The 15,454-nt window shown below is 41.7% G+C and overlaps 1 protein-coding gene across 23 annotated transcripts in view; it reads left to right on the plus strand.

Annotated features, from left to right (window-relative positions):
- CELF2 (CUGBP Elav-like family member 2) overlaps positions 1 to 15,454 on the plus strand; it is a 669,316-nt gene that overhangs the window by 599,781 nt on the left and 54,081 nt on the right. For all 23 annotated transcript variants that reach the window (XM_087722719.1, XM_087722718.1, XM_087722722.1 and 20 more), the window contains 2 exons: positions 2,580 to 2,659; positions 9,557 to 9,715. In XM_087722719.1, coding sequence (XP_087578845.1) covers positions 2,580 to 2,659; positions 9,557 to 9,715 — 239 coding nt within the window. The remainder of the gene's footprint in view (positions 1 to 2,579; positions 2,660 to 9,556; positions 9,716 to 15,454) is intronic.

Below are 15,454 nucleotides of genomic sequence, written 5' to 3' on the forward strand. Positions count from 1 at the left end.
CCTCCACCCCCAGCCCCCAGGAGCACTCTACAAGTCTCCTAAAGGCATCCCCTTGCAGAGAGGTCCCTGACACTAACTAGATACAAATCTGCTTTGCCTTTTTTGAGATTAGCCCAAGTCAGCTAATAGCCTGAATCCTTGAGCCGGTCATTTGACTGTAGAGAAGATCGAATTTAGTATACGCTCCGCAGATAAAAAGGAAGGAAACGGAAGCGTCAGAGTTTTCTGTAGTTGAGGGTCTTACAAAACCCTAACAGTTTTGTTACCACACAGAAAACCAATAAGTTGCCTAGATGCATAAAATGTTGACCTGAGACCGTTTCCACCGAAACTCCTAATGTTTCCCAAAAAGAGATGAGTACAATGTTCTCGTAAAATGATGGAGATGGTCATCCATTGGCAGAAGACACCAATGGATGGAAAGATTATAGTAGTTACTAACTAGTTCCCAACGATGCCCGAGCCCCAAGGGAAGATGGCTTTTTACCATGTTGTTTTCAAGAAAAGATGTCATTGATCTGGTCTCCACTCCAGGTCACCAGATAATGATCTTCTCATAGAGCTTTAGAGGTTCTAAAAATGAAGTATCTGGCCTCAGGACTGCCCCAAAGTCTCCTGTCAACTTCTCCAATGTCACCTTCAATTAAAATAAGGGGTACATTAAGTCACCAACCATAAGCCTTTCTCCTAAATTCTGCCCTTTCCCATGACCTCACCTGAAATCTGGAGATAGGAAGAGACTGCAAAGAGACTCAAAGAAGACTTGGATCTTCTTCCTAATTGGTGTCTCGATTTATTTAGGTGGAGAAAGCAGACTGCTTTGCCTAAATGTAAGCCCTGAAGGCAGTACCAGAGGTTAGAAGCTTAAACCTGAACGTGGGAATGAGAATAAATCATCCTTAAAGACCCTGAATCCTGGATCTTTGGGTTTCAAATAGGGCCACCAAGAAGGGAGGAGGAGTTGACAATCCACAAGGTGGTGGGTGTGATGTAATGGAAGGTTTGAATCAGGGGTGAAATTCAGCAGGTTCTGACAGGTTCTGGAGAACCAGTAGTGGAAATTTTGGGTGGCAAATACCACCTCTGGCTGGTCCCAGATTGGGATGGGAATGGAGATTTTGTAATACCCTTCCGCCAGGAATGGGGAGGGAATGGGGATTTCACAGTATCCTTCCCCTGCCACTCCCACCAAGCCACGCCTGGTAGTAAAAAAAAAAAAATTGAATTTCACCACTGGTTTGAATCTCAACACCACCAACTCTACCATTTAAGACAGGGTTTTCCCCAATTTGCTAAAGTTCTTTAAGTCATGTGAACTTCAACTGCCAGAATTCCCCAGCTAGCTATGCTGACTGAGGAATTCTGGGAGTTGGAAGTCCAGGTGTCTTAAAGTTGCCAAGATTGGAAAAACCCTGATTTAGAAGGTTTTTAACCCCCCAAAAAAACTCTGAACTGTCATCACTTCACGGATTTGGCACATTTTGGTGGAGGCACAAAGCCTTATTCTCACATGATGCCATGAAATAGAAAAAGTCGCTCATCTATTCGGTTAGCTGAGTTTATTCAAAAGTCAGTTTTAGGACCCATCCGGATTGATACACGAGCCCAGATTCCTCTAAGGCTAAACCATGGTTTCTCAACCTTGGCAACTTGAAGATGTCCGGACTTCAACTCCCAGAATTCCCCAGCCAGCTGACTGGGGAATTCTGGGAGTTGAAGTCCGGACATCTTCAAGTTGCCAAAGTTGAGAAACACTGCTCTAAGTATATAGTTTGATTATCCAGTCTTATTTCTATTGTAGGTATTGCTATGTCAAATGACCAAAAGAGACTTAATTTGGTTTAATTCAATCCCCAATGGGGGTGGTTGCTAATGAAGCAAGTGGGAGTTTTATTGTGATTTAAGTTTGAATGCTTAGACATAAGTTATGAGGATTTTTTTAAGGGACCCTGTTAAATGGAAATTAAAATATAAGCAGTCTTGCCTATTTCCAATCCTGTTCTTTAGAGCGGCGTTTCTCAATTCTGGGGATTTTTTAAGACGGGGTGGACTTCAACTTCCAGAATTCTACAATTGAACAGGGGAATTCTGGGAGTCGAAGTCCGCCGACCTTAAAAGGCGCCAAGGTTGAGAAACGCGGCTTTTGAAGAATGAGGAAAATAGCCATATTGTGGTCACTTTCCCACTGAGTCTCAGCCTTCCCTCCCCCCCTCTCCCTCCCCTCCCCCAATTTTCCTTTCCTTCTCCGTCCCGATGATCAACTCAGCTCTGCTGAAGCCAATCAGTTAGGGAATTGGGTTATTTTCGTTTTCGTTTTTTATTTTCACTTTTTTATTTTTGTTCGTTTGTTTTTTCTTTCCTTTTTCTTTTTTCTTTTTTTTTTAATTTGTGTACTACAGAGAACAGTGTCGTCTTGTGGCCGTTCTCGTAGACTGTGTTGGTTTAACAAGCGTCCAACCCTTTTTTGTCTTTGTTGTTCTTTTCTTTTTTTTTCTTTTTTTTTCTTTTTTCCTTTCTTTCCTTCTTCTTTTTTTTTTCTTTTTTTGTCTTTCCTGCTCCCTGCCCCCCTGTTCCCACAGGCTGTGCGTTTGTCACGTTTTCGACAAGGGCAATGGCACAGAATGCAATCAAAGCTATGCACCAGTCCCAGACCATGGAGGTACTGTATCATATGCCCTTTCATTGTTTCTTTTGTGCATATGACTGAGAATGTAACGCTGTGCTCTCTTGGAGAAGATCAGATTGGATGACAGTCCTAGGCAAACCTTCCACGTTCACTAAGCCCCATTTCCCCCCCGTGCATCTCCCGCCCCCAGCCCCAGCCCCCCAGCCCCTACAACTCTTTTCTTTCTGGGACATTTGGTTCTCTTAATGAACTGAGAAACAGATCGCTCTGTTGCGGTGCCCTCCTTTGAGTGGCATTCCGATTTTATTTTTTATTTTTTTATTTTTAAAGTTTGTTGACATGTCATTTTGCTATCTGGCATTTAGGATGCTGATTTACCCCAGAATAATTTTTGATGTCAAAAAAAAACAAAACCTTAATTTAAAAAAGCTGGCATCTGTGCGGCTGCCGAGCCGGAACTCGAATTGACCAAGGGCACCCCAAAAAGCAATCTAGACTTATAGATATCTATTTAGAAGTATTCCCCTTGTTCCAAGGGGCTAGTCAACATTAGGCCCACATGAAAGGAATTGCTAGAGACAGCAAACTTTTGACTCCGTCATTGACTTGACATATTCAAGTTTAAATTATCCCTGCAATTTCAATTATTATTATTTTTAAAAAAAGTAGCTCCCTCCAGCCCAGTCCATGATTTTTCAGAATTTTGCGCACACACGCACACACGCACACAATGCCTCACGAGTTGACTGTGTCTTATTCTGGATCTTCTGAATTAATCATTTTAAGACAGCATGTTCTATTGTATTCTGTACTGTGTATCTGTGTATTAATTAATTCTTCTTAAGCATTTGGATGTAATGTGCACTTTTTTCTTGCTTTTTTTTTTAAAAAAATCCTCTTGAGATGAGGAACGTTCAAATATATATGTTTATAGATACAGTATATATCTATATATACTATATATATATATCTATATATAATATATATCTATATATATCTATATATCTATATATATCTATATATATCTATATAATATATAAAGATATATATATATATATATAATTCTCTAACCTCCCAAAGCATGCTGGGAACTAAAATCCCAAAGTTATTTGGTCTGTGTCGTTGAATGGCTTTGTGTGATGAGCAAAGAAAGAAAACAATGAAAAAAAAATTTTTTTTTTAAAAATGCATGGAAATGTCTACCGTATTCTTGAGAAACACTGATATTGGCATTGCAGTGTCCGTTGTTCTCCAGCCTTCATTTGAAATTATTTCGATATTTTATAATAAATTTGTCTTTCTTTTCAGTGCTATCCATTTTTTAAAGATTGTATTAGACGTGATGCTTGCCACAGAAAAGAATGCAAATCACTCCAAAAGACGCATGCTTCTGTGTGCAGAATATTATATACTGTATATATATATGTATATTATATTATAATGTAATATTATATATATATATAAAATCTCCATCCTTTTATGTGGCCTGCTTTTAATATTTTAGCGAGTATATTCTATTATGTTTTGCCTAAAGACAAAAGGATGGATAGAGATAGATAGATAGATAGATAGATAGATAGATAGATAGATAGATAGATGATAGATAGATAGATAGATAGATAGATAGATAGATAGATAGATAGATAGATGATAGATAGATAGATAGATAGATAAGCTAGATTTATATTTCGCATATCTTTGATTGAAAATTTTAGAGACTTGAAATCAATGTTTATTTGCCTAAGTTTTAAAACCTTGTGATAATTTTGCAAGGAAAAACACCCCCCAAAAGGATATTAAGGATTCCTATTTGGGTCCCTGGGAACTATCCATTTGGGGGAAAAATTCCCACAGACCTTGGCTACACTGGCAAAGTTTGATGTGACTTGAAGCTTCCTGCTCCTGAGGCATGGCTCCTTCTGGAAGCACACTGACCTTGTGTAGGCAAGTTTAGATTAGCAGAGATGCCGAATTGTGTCCTGTACAATTACAACAACTGAATTGGCTGTTGTGCCATGATATAGAATGGTGGCTCACTGACAAAGAGATAAGGTAACAAACGGGATTAGTTGTGAAAGTGATATTATCACCTACTTTCGGGATGTGTGTAATCATTCAACTATTCAGACAGGGCATCTTGTATATTACAAAATTATAATTTTTTCTCCCACAGGGTAGGCTTATGAGGGATATTCCCACGTTATGTTTTGGCCATCTTCCTCTGAATTCTCCACATTATGGTGTCAACAGGCAATTCTCCAATCTCATTTTTACAGCAATGGAGGCAGTCCATTATACAGAGATAGACAGTTTTGGATGCGTTTTTTTTTTTACTACTGAAAAAAGTTCTTTGGTCCAATCCCCAGTAAATGAGAAAAGGTGGAAGGTGGAAGTTTCATAGAAGGAGAAACAGAGAGTGCTTTGTGCACCATCTTGCTGAGTTTCTTTCAGAGTTGGCGACTTTAAGATGTATGGACTTCAACTCCCAGAATTTCCCAGCTAGTGTGTTCCTAGAATACAGGTTGAGTTGGAGTACACCACAGGTGTTATCCAGCAGGTTCTGACCAGTTCTGGAGAACTGGTAGCGGAAATTTTGAATAGTTCGAAGAACCGGTAAATACCACCTCTGGCTGGCCCCGCCCCATCTATTCTCTGCCTCCCTAGTCCCAGCTGATTAGGAGAAAATGGGGATTTTGCAGTATCCTTCCTCTGCCATGCCCACCAAGCCACGCCCACAGAACCAGTAGTAAAAAAAATTGAATCCCACCATTGATACACACACTTAAAGTTGCCAACTTTGAAAAATGTTGCTCTAATCCAATGCCTTTCTTGCCATGGTTGTTAAGTAAATCCCTGCAATTGTTAAAGTTAGTAACATGTTTGTTAAGTGAAATTGGCTTCCCCATGGACTTTGCTTGTCAGAAGATCTCAAAAGGGGATCACGTGACCCTGGGACACTGCCACTGTTTTAAATATAAGACAGGTGCCAAGTATCTGAATGTTGATCACATGACCACGGGGATGCTGCAACCGTCACAATTGTGAAACACGGTCTTAACTTCCTTTTTCCAATGCCATTGTAACTTGGTCACTAAATGAATAGTTGTAAGTCAAATCCAAATTTGGGAGAAAAAAATCTTCTAGGGCTTTCCATTTTACTTCCCACCTTTTTTTTCTCTGTTAAATCCCCCGTCTGCCAAATAGTTGCTAATTTTTGCTTCGGGTTTCTTTTTAATCCAAAATTAAAGTTTCTTTATCTTGGGTTGATCACTCTTTCACCCAGGGCCAACACTTTGTTCCTGGCACCTCTCCTGCTCAATTAGCTTGATCCGGTTGCCCCAACTTTAAAGCGGCTATTAATATGGCTGCTGCCACTCCCGCTGTCGTAAAGTTTGAAGAACTTTATCTCGGACCTTTTGAGGAACTGCCCGTTCCTCTTTGGTTGCCGAGATGCTTCTTCTTTTTCACCTGTTCCTTCAGAACGGTTCTGACACGAAGATCCCTAGCAGCGGGTGTCCAGCTGGGTTTTTGCGGAGCCCCTCAGAGCTCCGCTATTTTCCCAGCTGTTCCCGTCGCGACGCTTCCGGCTTCCCATGAATGGTTGTAAGTCGTGGACTGCCTGTATTTCATTTTTGGCAAGTTTGGCATCCTTACTTCTCTGTGCAAATTCTATATAGCAGCTTTTGACAATGCCCAGGGAGTAAAGTTTCCATCAAAAAGCAAAATATCCCAGTTTTCATAGAAAGATGGTGCTCAGATTTATCCCGATGGGCTTTAGCATGGCTCTTGCAAAAATCAAGAATCATGAAAATAAAAGAGCAGTTGCCTTTCCACACCTCATACTGGTAATAGGAAGATCTCCAGAGGACAAATCTGGTATAAATGGGCCAAAACATAATGTGTGAATATGAATTGCTTCTTGTGCAATATGCTTTAAATATATATGTTTTTGGTGAAATGCCTTTTTCCCAAGATTTTTAAAAAAATATTTATTTAAAAAGTCAAGATGTTATCATTTTCTTGGAGAAGGAAAATGAAGGAAGGAGGAAGGAAGGAAGGAAGGAAGGAAGGAAGGAAGGAAGGAAGGGCTTCTCAACTATAGATAGGAAGTGCCAATAAGAAAAAGAATAATGCAGTTTATTTAGCTTGGCTTCCACCTCTCTGCTGTTCTTCAGATGTGACGGGACTGCAGATCCCATGCTTCCCATCCAGGCTGACTAGAAAATTTGAAACTTGCCATCTCAATATACGGGTACCAGGAAACTTCCAAACTGGAGAAAGCAGCTTCCAATCTAAATATTCTGCTGCTTTTCTTTATTATCCTTGACTATTAATCTCGACACGCCTGCAGTAAGCAGTTGACTTTCAACAAAGAATATTCAATCTGGATTGCTCCTAGGGCTGTTTGGCTGGATTTTTAATGCAAAGAGCGTTATTTTCAAATGGTAGAATATACATCAAATAATTTGTTTCAGATGAAAGTTACCTGGGACTCAGTGTCCTGTTTTCAGAACAATGTCCCCCCCCCCACCCAAAAAAATACCCCATACTGGAAAACAGATGTCTTCCAAAATAAATAACTTTTTCATGGCTGTTTATCCCTATTTTTGTAATCACGTGCTTTATAAACCTGTGATTACAATCACCTTTTAATCTCATATAGGGATGCGTGTGAGTGTATATATATTCATGCACTTAGAGAAATCTAATTTTCCTTTTTTTTTTCTTTTTTAATGATGGAACAAATACATTACAGACATAACCTCCCTGGGGGGGGGTGTTTGTTTTTTGATTCACAGCCGTTTTGATTTGTATGTTTTCGATCTGCATGCGGTTGGTTCTATTAAAATTGCTACCCAGATGAAATATGATGCAGAAGGGGGGGGCGGGGTTAGGGAAATTATAGATTCATCAAACACTTCGGTCATGTTTTATACAATTTACAGCCGGTTAAGCATTCATAAATAGAATATCAGATGCCACACGAAACAGAGAGCTGCGAGTATTGTCTGGGAAAAGCATCTTGTGTTCTTGTCCTTGAAATTTATTTCTGGTTCCTTTGGAAAAGATTTGAAGAACTACACTTTATATCTGCTGGAAGTTGCCTTGTTTCTCCTAAGAGATCTTCCATGAATTAGATTTTGATCAATGTTTCCTTTTCTGCTCTTTTAAACTGGGATAGTTGGAACCTCCGGCAAGTTCCATAGAGTTTATAGGTTACAAAATTAAGCAAAAGTTTTGGTTGATCCTTCCCCATTTCTCCCCTTACAGTTTCTTGTCTGCTTCTAACACCTAACCAATTCTCTAGACTAGAGCTTTCTATGAAATCTGGCCTGGAAGTATTCTGCTTAGATCACAGTCAGATTAGAAAGAAGACAAGTTTTGATTTTAACTCCTTTTTCAAACTGTAACAAAGCAAGACATCCCTGCTTCTCAAGTCTAATCAGAATACAAAATCTGATTAGCAGAAAGCTTTATTTCATATTCAGACTTAGAAAATATGGAGAAATATAGGAAGAAGGAAGGAGAAATCTTCCTTCTTTCCTTTTTCTCTTCCATCCTTTCTTCCTTCCTCATTACTCAAAGCCAAAACAACTAAGACCAAAATAATAACAATAACAATTAACCATTAAGAGAGACCAATGCCAAATGAACAGATGCATTTCTAAGCTAAAATGTCGCCCAAACGTATTTCTGAAATTGGCATACAGTTTGAGGCTCTTTACATACCATCCTATCCAGTGTTTTGATCTGCTTTGGAGGTTCCATCAATCTCTGGAGCAGATTTGGGAGATGCTGCAGGAAGGGATGGTATGGAATATATTGGGGTGGAGAGCGGGGGGGAGGGGAGTGAATTTCCCGAGCATTGAGTGTTAGACATCATGCTAACCAGGAATGTTTGCAACAGATGAGGCTTGTGGGCCAAATATGTCAAGGTGGCAACCACAACCACAATTACAATTCTTAAATTAATTAATAATTTGACTTTTGGGATGCCCTCTGCAGAGCTCCTTGTGATTTTGAAATATTTCACTTTCCACATGTTGTGGGTCCTATAATCAGTTGCAAAATTATAGAACGTCTCAAAAAGAAAAAGGAACTATGAAAAAGACTCATGCAGATGTAACTGAATTATTCTAACATCTCATCTGAGTCAAACTTGATGCTTGGTCATTTATCCCATCCAGCGCTAACCGATCTGACCTCACCTACCAGCCAAAGATGGCTAAAGCATCATGTGTCTTTTTCTTTCCAAATCCAATAAATGAAATAAATGAAACTAAATTAAATAGTAAAGGTAAAGGTTTCCCTGTCCAGTCGTGTCCGGCTCTAAGGCCTCCTTAGAGGAGCCTCTGAGGAGCCAGTATTGTCCAAAAACATTTTCCACAGTCATGTGCCTCGCATGGCTATATGCCAAAGGCACACAGAACGCTCTTATTTTCCCACCTGTGGTACCTATTAGTCTACTTGCATTTACATGCTTTTGAACTGCTAGGTGGATAAGGAGCTGGAGCAAGGAACGGGAGCTCACCCGTTGCGTGATGCTCGGGTCCCAGACCCGTCAGCTTTTCAGCTGACAAGCTCGGTATCTTTAACCACTGAGCCATTGCGCCCCCTTCTAAATTAAGCAAGGTGCCCAAAATTTAACCACTGTCTTGTCAGTCACATAGTAAATACTCCCACCAATTAAGTTCAGCTCCTGATGCCTACCTCAACGCATTCGTGAAGTTTTCCTGACAACGACACAGAAGGGATCTCCCAAGATATTTTTGTATTTTTGACTTCTCAGGCGAGTCCCCCCCCCCCAATGGCTTCTCCCTTAAAATACTACCAAGTGTCTGAGGTCAGCCAAGGTCGGCTAGGTGCTGCCACCTAGCTGGAAATGTGTGAATAGACTTTTTTCCCCTCCACCAATCTGTCCAACCACAGGGCTGCTCCTCACCAATTGTCGTGAAGTTTGCTGATACCCAAAAGGACAAAGAGCAAAGACGTTTACAGCAGCAATTGGCACAACAAATGCAACAGCTCAATACTGCCACGTGGGGAAACCTTACAGGCCTTGGAGGATTTACCCCACAGTACCTGGCTGTAAGTAATCGTCACGTTTATTTACAATATTCTCAGAGCAAGCTTGCCATGCTGGGTTAAGTGGGCATGGTTTAAATAAAGCAGGGAGCCTCTCTCTATCGTTTCAAGCAGGGGTGTCCAAAGTTGGGAACTTTAAGACTTGTGGATTTCAACTCCCAGAATTCCCCAGCCAGCTATGCTGGCTGGGGAATTCTGGGAGTTGAAGTCCACAAGTCTTAGAGTTCCCAACTTTGGACACCCCTGCTTGTAAGGGTTGTGGAAATGAATTCATTGCATCAAATTGTCCTCCAAAGGGATGTGAAAGAATATCTGAGATTAAGATAAAAGATCGCAGTGAGATTTCCTCCAATTGATGCTGTCACATTTTAATAGACGAAGTTTCTGGGTGAACGATCGCATTCCGAGATGCCCCCTGCAAGCATGCAGATAGAGACGCTCGCACATTTGACTGCGGTTCCGGGCTTTTGCACCACTCGAAATGTTTTAGACAGTCTACATTTGTGTCTTTTTCTTAGCAATGGATTGTGTGTACATTTATCTCTTTTAATAGCTTAAGGCCCTTTCAGAGCATGTTATCGCTGAAAGCTGAATCTCTGCCTTTCAGATCAAAGGTTGCCTACGCCAACCAGCTCAATTGCAAATTTTAGAAGCTGCATTCACACAACACGCTCGGCAGAGGTGGGTTGCTACCTGTTCGGGCGAACCGGTAGTGGAAATTGTGACTGGGTCGCCGAACCGGTAGGGGATGGCAGCCTTGCCACGCCCCCAAACCAGTTCCCCCATCGCTGTGGCATTTTTAATGTTTTGAGCATGCGCAGGCCTATTTACAGGCAACTGCGCACGCAATCGCGCATGCGCCAAACCAGCAGTAACGCCAGCAAAAACCCACCCCTGATGCTCAGCTGGGTTAATGGCTCCCTTACCTGCTACATGGCACAGCGTGTTGTATGAAAGCAGTGGGTTTATTCGTTCTTTGATGCAACGTAGAATGCAAAATTAGAAAATGGGTTAATTCAGGAACCAGGTCCAGCGCATAGTATAAAGAATACAGGTCTCTACTATATAGATTCTCAGTCGGTTGTCCCAAAGGTGCTTTTTCGAAAGGCAGCTGAACAAAGGAAGTCCAGATGACTTTTGAAAAAGCACCTTTGGGAAGAACCCGGTTGAAGTTCAAATACAGGTAGTCCTCAACTTACGACCACCACGGAGCCCCAAGTTTCCATCGCTAGGTGAGGCGGTTGCGAAGTGAGTTTTGCCCCATTCCGTTCTCGCCACCGTTGTTGGGTAAATCCCTGCAGTTGTTAAGTTAGCAATTTAAGTGAATCCGGCTTCCCCATCGACTTTGCTTGTCAGGAGGTCACACGACCCCCCCACAGGACAACTGCAAACGTCATAAATATGAGTCAGTGGCCAGGCACCTGAATTTCGATCATGCGACCGTTGGAGTGCTGCTCCCATCGTAAGTGTGAAAAACGGTCATAAATCACTTTTTCCGGTGGAAAAGTCACCAAATGAACTGTTGTAATTTGAGGACTCCCCGTATGTATTTGGAACTGCAGTCTGTATCTCTTATTACCCAGAAGTAAGGTCCATTGATTTTAATGGGACTTTGTTTCTAAGTAGACATGTTCAGTTTGTACTAAAAAAATTCAATAAAGAAGCCATCAATTCTCTCTAATTTTTGGGATCCTGACCGGGAAGGATTTGGTGGAAGCTCTCTGCGCTTCACACATTCTCACATACCGCCCTAGTTCTCTTTTGGAAATTTGCCCACTCCCTCAATGGCTGCTTCACAATGGCTGTATTCACACAACATGCTTCCTCTTTTTGGCTCAATACCCGCTGAAACTGCCCTGATGCCAAAGGAACACCACGCAAAGCCCACTATCACACACGGTCTATTTTGTCTCCCCTTTCGCACAACCCCATTTTCTCAACTGGCATAATACACTTGTCAAGGCTAAGCAAAACTCATGAGACTTGGCTCTCTTTTGCAGAAAGCCCTTCTTTAATAAGTACATCATATCGGCACAGCTTCAATGGAAAACTGGATCTAAATATTTCCCGCGGTTTCAGTATAATTAAACTAGGAAGTAACCCAGGGGTGGGCTTCAAAAATTTTAACAAGGGGTTCTCTGCCCAGTTGCTTGGTGAGCATGGCCATAATGGGTGTGGCCTAGTCAGCCTCCTGCACCATGGGGGGGGGGGCATTTTTCACCTCCCCAGGTTCTCGGTTGCTTTTCAAATGCAATGTAAGAAGCAGGTATTAAACAATATAATTAGGGCTGTTTTGCCAGAACGACATTATCCTAAGCAACATTTGCCAGTTTAATTTTGGCAGCTCGGTGGCGAGGCCATTTTTAAAAAAAATCCTTTTCGCATGTACATGTGCAAAACAAACATCTTGCAAAATGCAACGGTTAGATTCACTAAATACAAGACACGTAATCAGGTCAACTGAAGGCTGACTGGCTGCCTTCTGAAACCCAGATTAACAAATCGCAATTCCTGCCTTCACATAAAATGTGACAGCCCCACAAATAAGCCATCATATAGCTTCACGTGGTTGACCTGATGTGCAAAGATATGGATACAAACGCATCCCTTCCAGTGGTGAGCTTCACATATTGAGCTGAGGTGGCGCAGTGGGTAGAGTGCAGTACTGCAGGCTACTTCAGCTGACTGCTATCTGCAGTTCGGCTGTTCAAATCTCACCGGCTCAGGGTTGACTCAGCCTTCCATCCTTCCGAGGTGGGTAAAATGAGGACCCGGATTGTTATTGGGGGCAATATGCTGATTCTGTAAACCGCTTAGAGAGGGCTGAAAGCCCTATGAAGCGGTATATAAGTCTAACTGCTATTGCTATTGCTATTGCTACCACCGGTTCATGGGCACACGGGCCCTTCCATGCATGCCCCCAACCTTCCATGCATGCGCTTTGCTCATATATATGCCTTCCGCGCATGCGCCTGGCCTCAAAAATATGCCTAAATAGGATCACATAGAGCCAGGGCACATGGTCGATCCCACTCACGATTTCCACTACCAGTTTTGGCAAACTGGTCCGAACTGACTGAATACTACCTCTGATCACTTTTCCTGCAAAAAAAGAAATGTTCAAGATTTGATCTGGGAAAGAGGACTTCCATAGCTAGTCCAACCTACATTCAACTATGTGCTGGAAGTACAATTGCAAGAATTCCCACCTGGGAATGATGGAAACTGCCATCTAAATTCAGTGGGAAGGTTGGGAAGGAGAGCTTGTTCCCATCTATTAAGTTTTCCTTACTTACTCCCTTGCTAGATGCAGTTACAGAAAAGAGCTCTGTGTTCCCTGATGGTTTAAATATGTTTTTCATCATTTTTCTTAGCAATAGCAATAGCAGTAGACTTATATATCGCTTCATAGGCCTTTCAGGCCTCTCTAAGCGGTTTACAGAGAGTCAGCATATTGTCCCCAACAACAATCTGGGTCCTCATTTTACCCACCTCGGAAGGATGGAAGGCTGAGTCAACCCTGAGCCGGTGAGATTTGAACCGCTGAACTGCTGATCTAGCAGTAGCCTGCAGTGCTGCATTTAACCACTGCGCCACCTTGGCTCTTGACTTCAAAGTCATACACGTTTGGTAAAAAGAAGAGTAACAGTGCAGGGGAATCTCGCGGGGACAAATAATCACGCTCTCCAAATTCTTCCTTCAAGTTACTCCCCCATCCCTATGTATCTGAAGCATTTCATGAGCTGTGTTTGAAGACCTGATGGCCTTCTGCACCCGCCTCCAGATCTCACGTTCTTCAGATCTCAAGTAATTCTTCACCCATCGCATCAGGATTGACATTGGTTGTTCATAAATACACAGAATTAATGGATATGAAAATGTTCGGTGGCAGTCTTCTACACAGGAGGGAAAAAATAATTATCTAAATTTCTCAATGATCTGAATTATGTTGTTTGTTACTTCCCCCCCCCCCCACACACACTTTTTGTCGCTTTTCCCTGCTGTGCATTTAGATAAAAGGGGCCAAGCTCCATAATTATATTTTCTGAATGCAGCATCAGTACACAGGAGTGGCATTGTGGGCTTTCATTCAATACAGCTATTTTAAATTTCATAATTGGATGTCAATTTGAAAAGATTTTTTTTTTCACCTTGGTGAGATGGTTCAGGTTTCCAGTTAACCAATGCATTTTTACAGCACCTTCTTTTTCTCCCCTTTCCACTCACGTATTAAGCTGCATAAGTAGCTGCCTGCTTTGATCAAACTGTGATAGTTAGCGATATAGCGACCTGGTTTTCCATGAGGCTTGAGACTTAGAATGACAGTTTGGTTTGAAGGATCAGGACAAACGGCATTAGAATGGATCTTCGATATTCATTGGGAGGGACATCAGCAGTGATGGGATTCAGCTGGTTCGCACCTATTCGGGAGAACCGGTTCGTAACTTTCTAAGCAGTTCGGAGAACTGGTTGTTGGAAGAAATCTTATTTTATTTTTTTCCCAGTTTACAGGGCTATTCCTGTAAGGAAGGCAGGAAGGAAACATTCTGGTGTTGTTTCTAGCCTCATCTTTATTGCCCTGCTTACAGAAATTGCCTCTCGGGTTAACCCTTATTACATTGCTACAGCTAAGGCGAAGCGCCCATTGACGTGACATTATCACAAGACCACCAAGCTATGCCTACCCAGCTGGTCATTATGGCAGAGAACCAGTTGTTAAATTATTTGAATCCCACCACTGGATATCAATCAGAATGGGTGTTGGTTCTTACCTGAGACGCCCATCAAGGCATGGGTTATGTTTGTCTGTCATCCAATAGGACTGAGTCTGCAATCCTAATGTCCCGCCTCCTTCGGTAGCTCCACCCAGCTTTGTGACTCAGTTTGTTTTCGAGACTGGGCATGGTAATAATCTCTCCCAAAAGAAATTTCCATTTTTCACTCATTCCTAAGACATTTTACAAAGCTTAGGGTAAGCTTTGATCTGCACTGTGGGACATGCAAGTCTCTTTAGGCAAAAGAAACTGGAAGCAGAAGTTAGGGGGAAAGGAGAAGGAATTCTAAATTTATTTTACATTGTGCACCTCTTGGCTTTTGTCCTTGAAATTCTACACCTTTCTGCTTTTTTCAGGATCTCCTCCATTCCACCCAACCATGGTTTCCTGTCTTCGGCTTTCTTTAGAACCGCAAATTCTTCCTCCGTGTATTATTTCTTTTGCAGTTTTATTCTCAGTCATCGTCTCTGTATCACTGAATAATCTCATCATTTTTTTCCTCTCTTCCCGGACATCTTTGATCCCATCTCTTCTGGTTTTTACTGCATGCATTTCTAAACTAACCCATTCCCACATAATCCATCTTACTTTGTGGTTCTTCTGACATGCGTAATTCTCACATCCACGTAATGATGTAGATCAGGAGTATCCAACCCTGGCAACTTTAAAACATTTTTTGGACTTCAACTCCCAGAATGCTGAGTGAGGAAGTCTGGGAATTGAAGTAGTAACTTTAAGACTCATAGTCTTCAACTATCCCATGCTGGCTAGGAATTCTAGGAGTTGGAAGTCCACAATTCTTAACTAGCCAAGCTTTCAACAAGCTTTCATTGTTCACACAAATCACACAACTGCCAATTATAATTTTACTAGCATTTGCAAATCTTAAGTTTCCTTCCTTTCCTTCCTGCTACCCTCCCTCCCTCTCTCCTTCCTTCCTTCCTTCCTTCCTTCCTTTCTTCCTTCC

Source organism: Thamnophis sirtalis, unplaced genomic scaffold (genome assembly GCF_051295495.1).
Source record: "Thamnophis sirtalis isolate CommonGarterSnake01/CBP01778 unplaced genomic scaffold, rThaSir2_p1.2 scaffold_9, whole genome shotgun sequence".
Taxonomy (NCBI): Eukaryota; Metazoa; Chordata; class Lepidosauria; order Squamata; family Natricidae; genus Thamnophis; species Thamnophis sirtalis.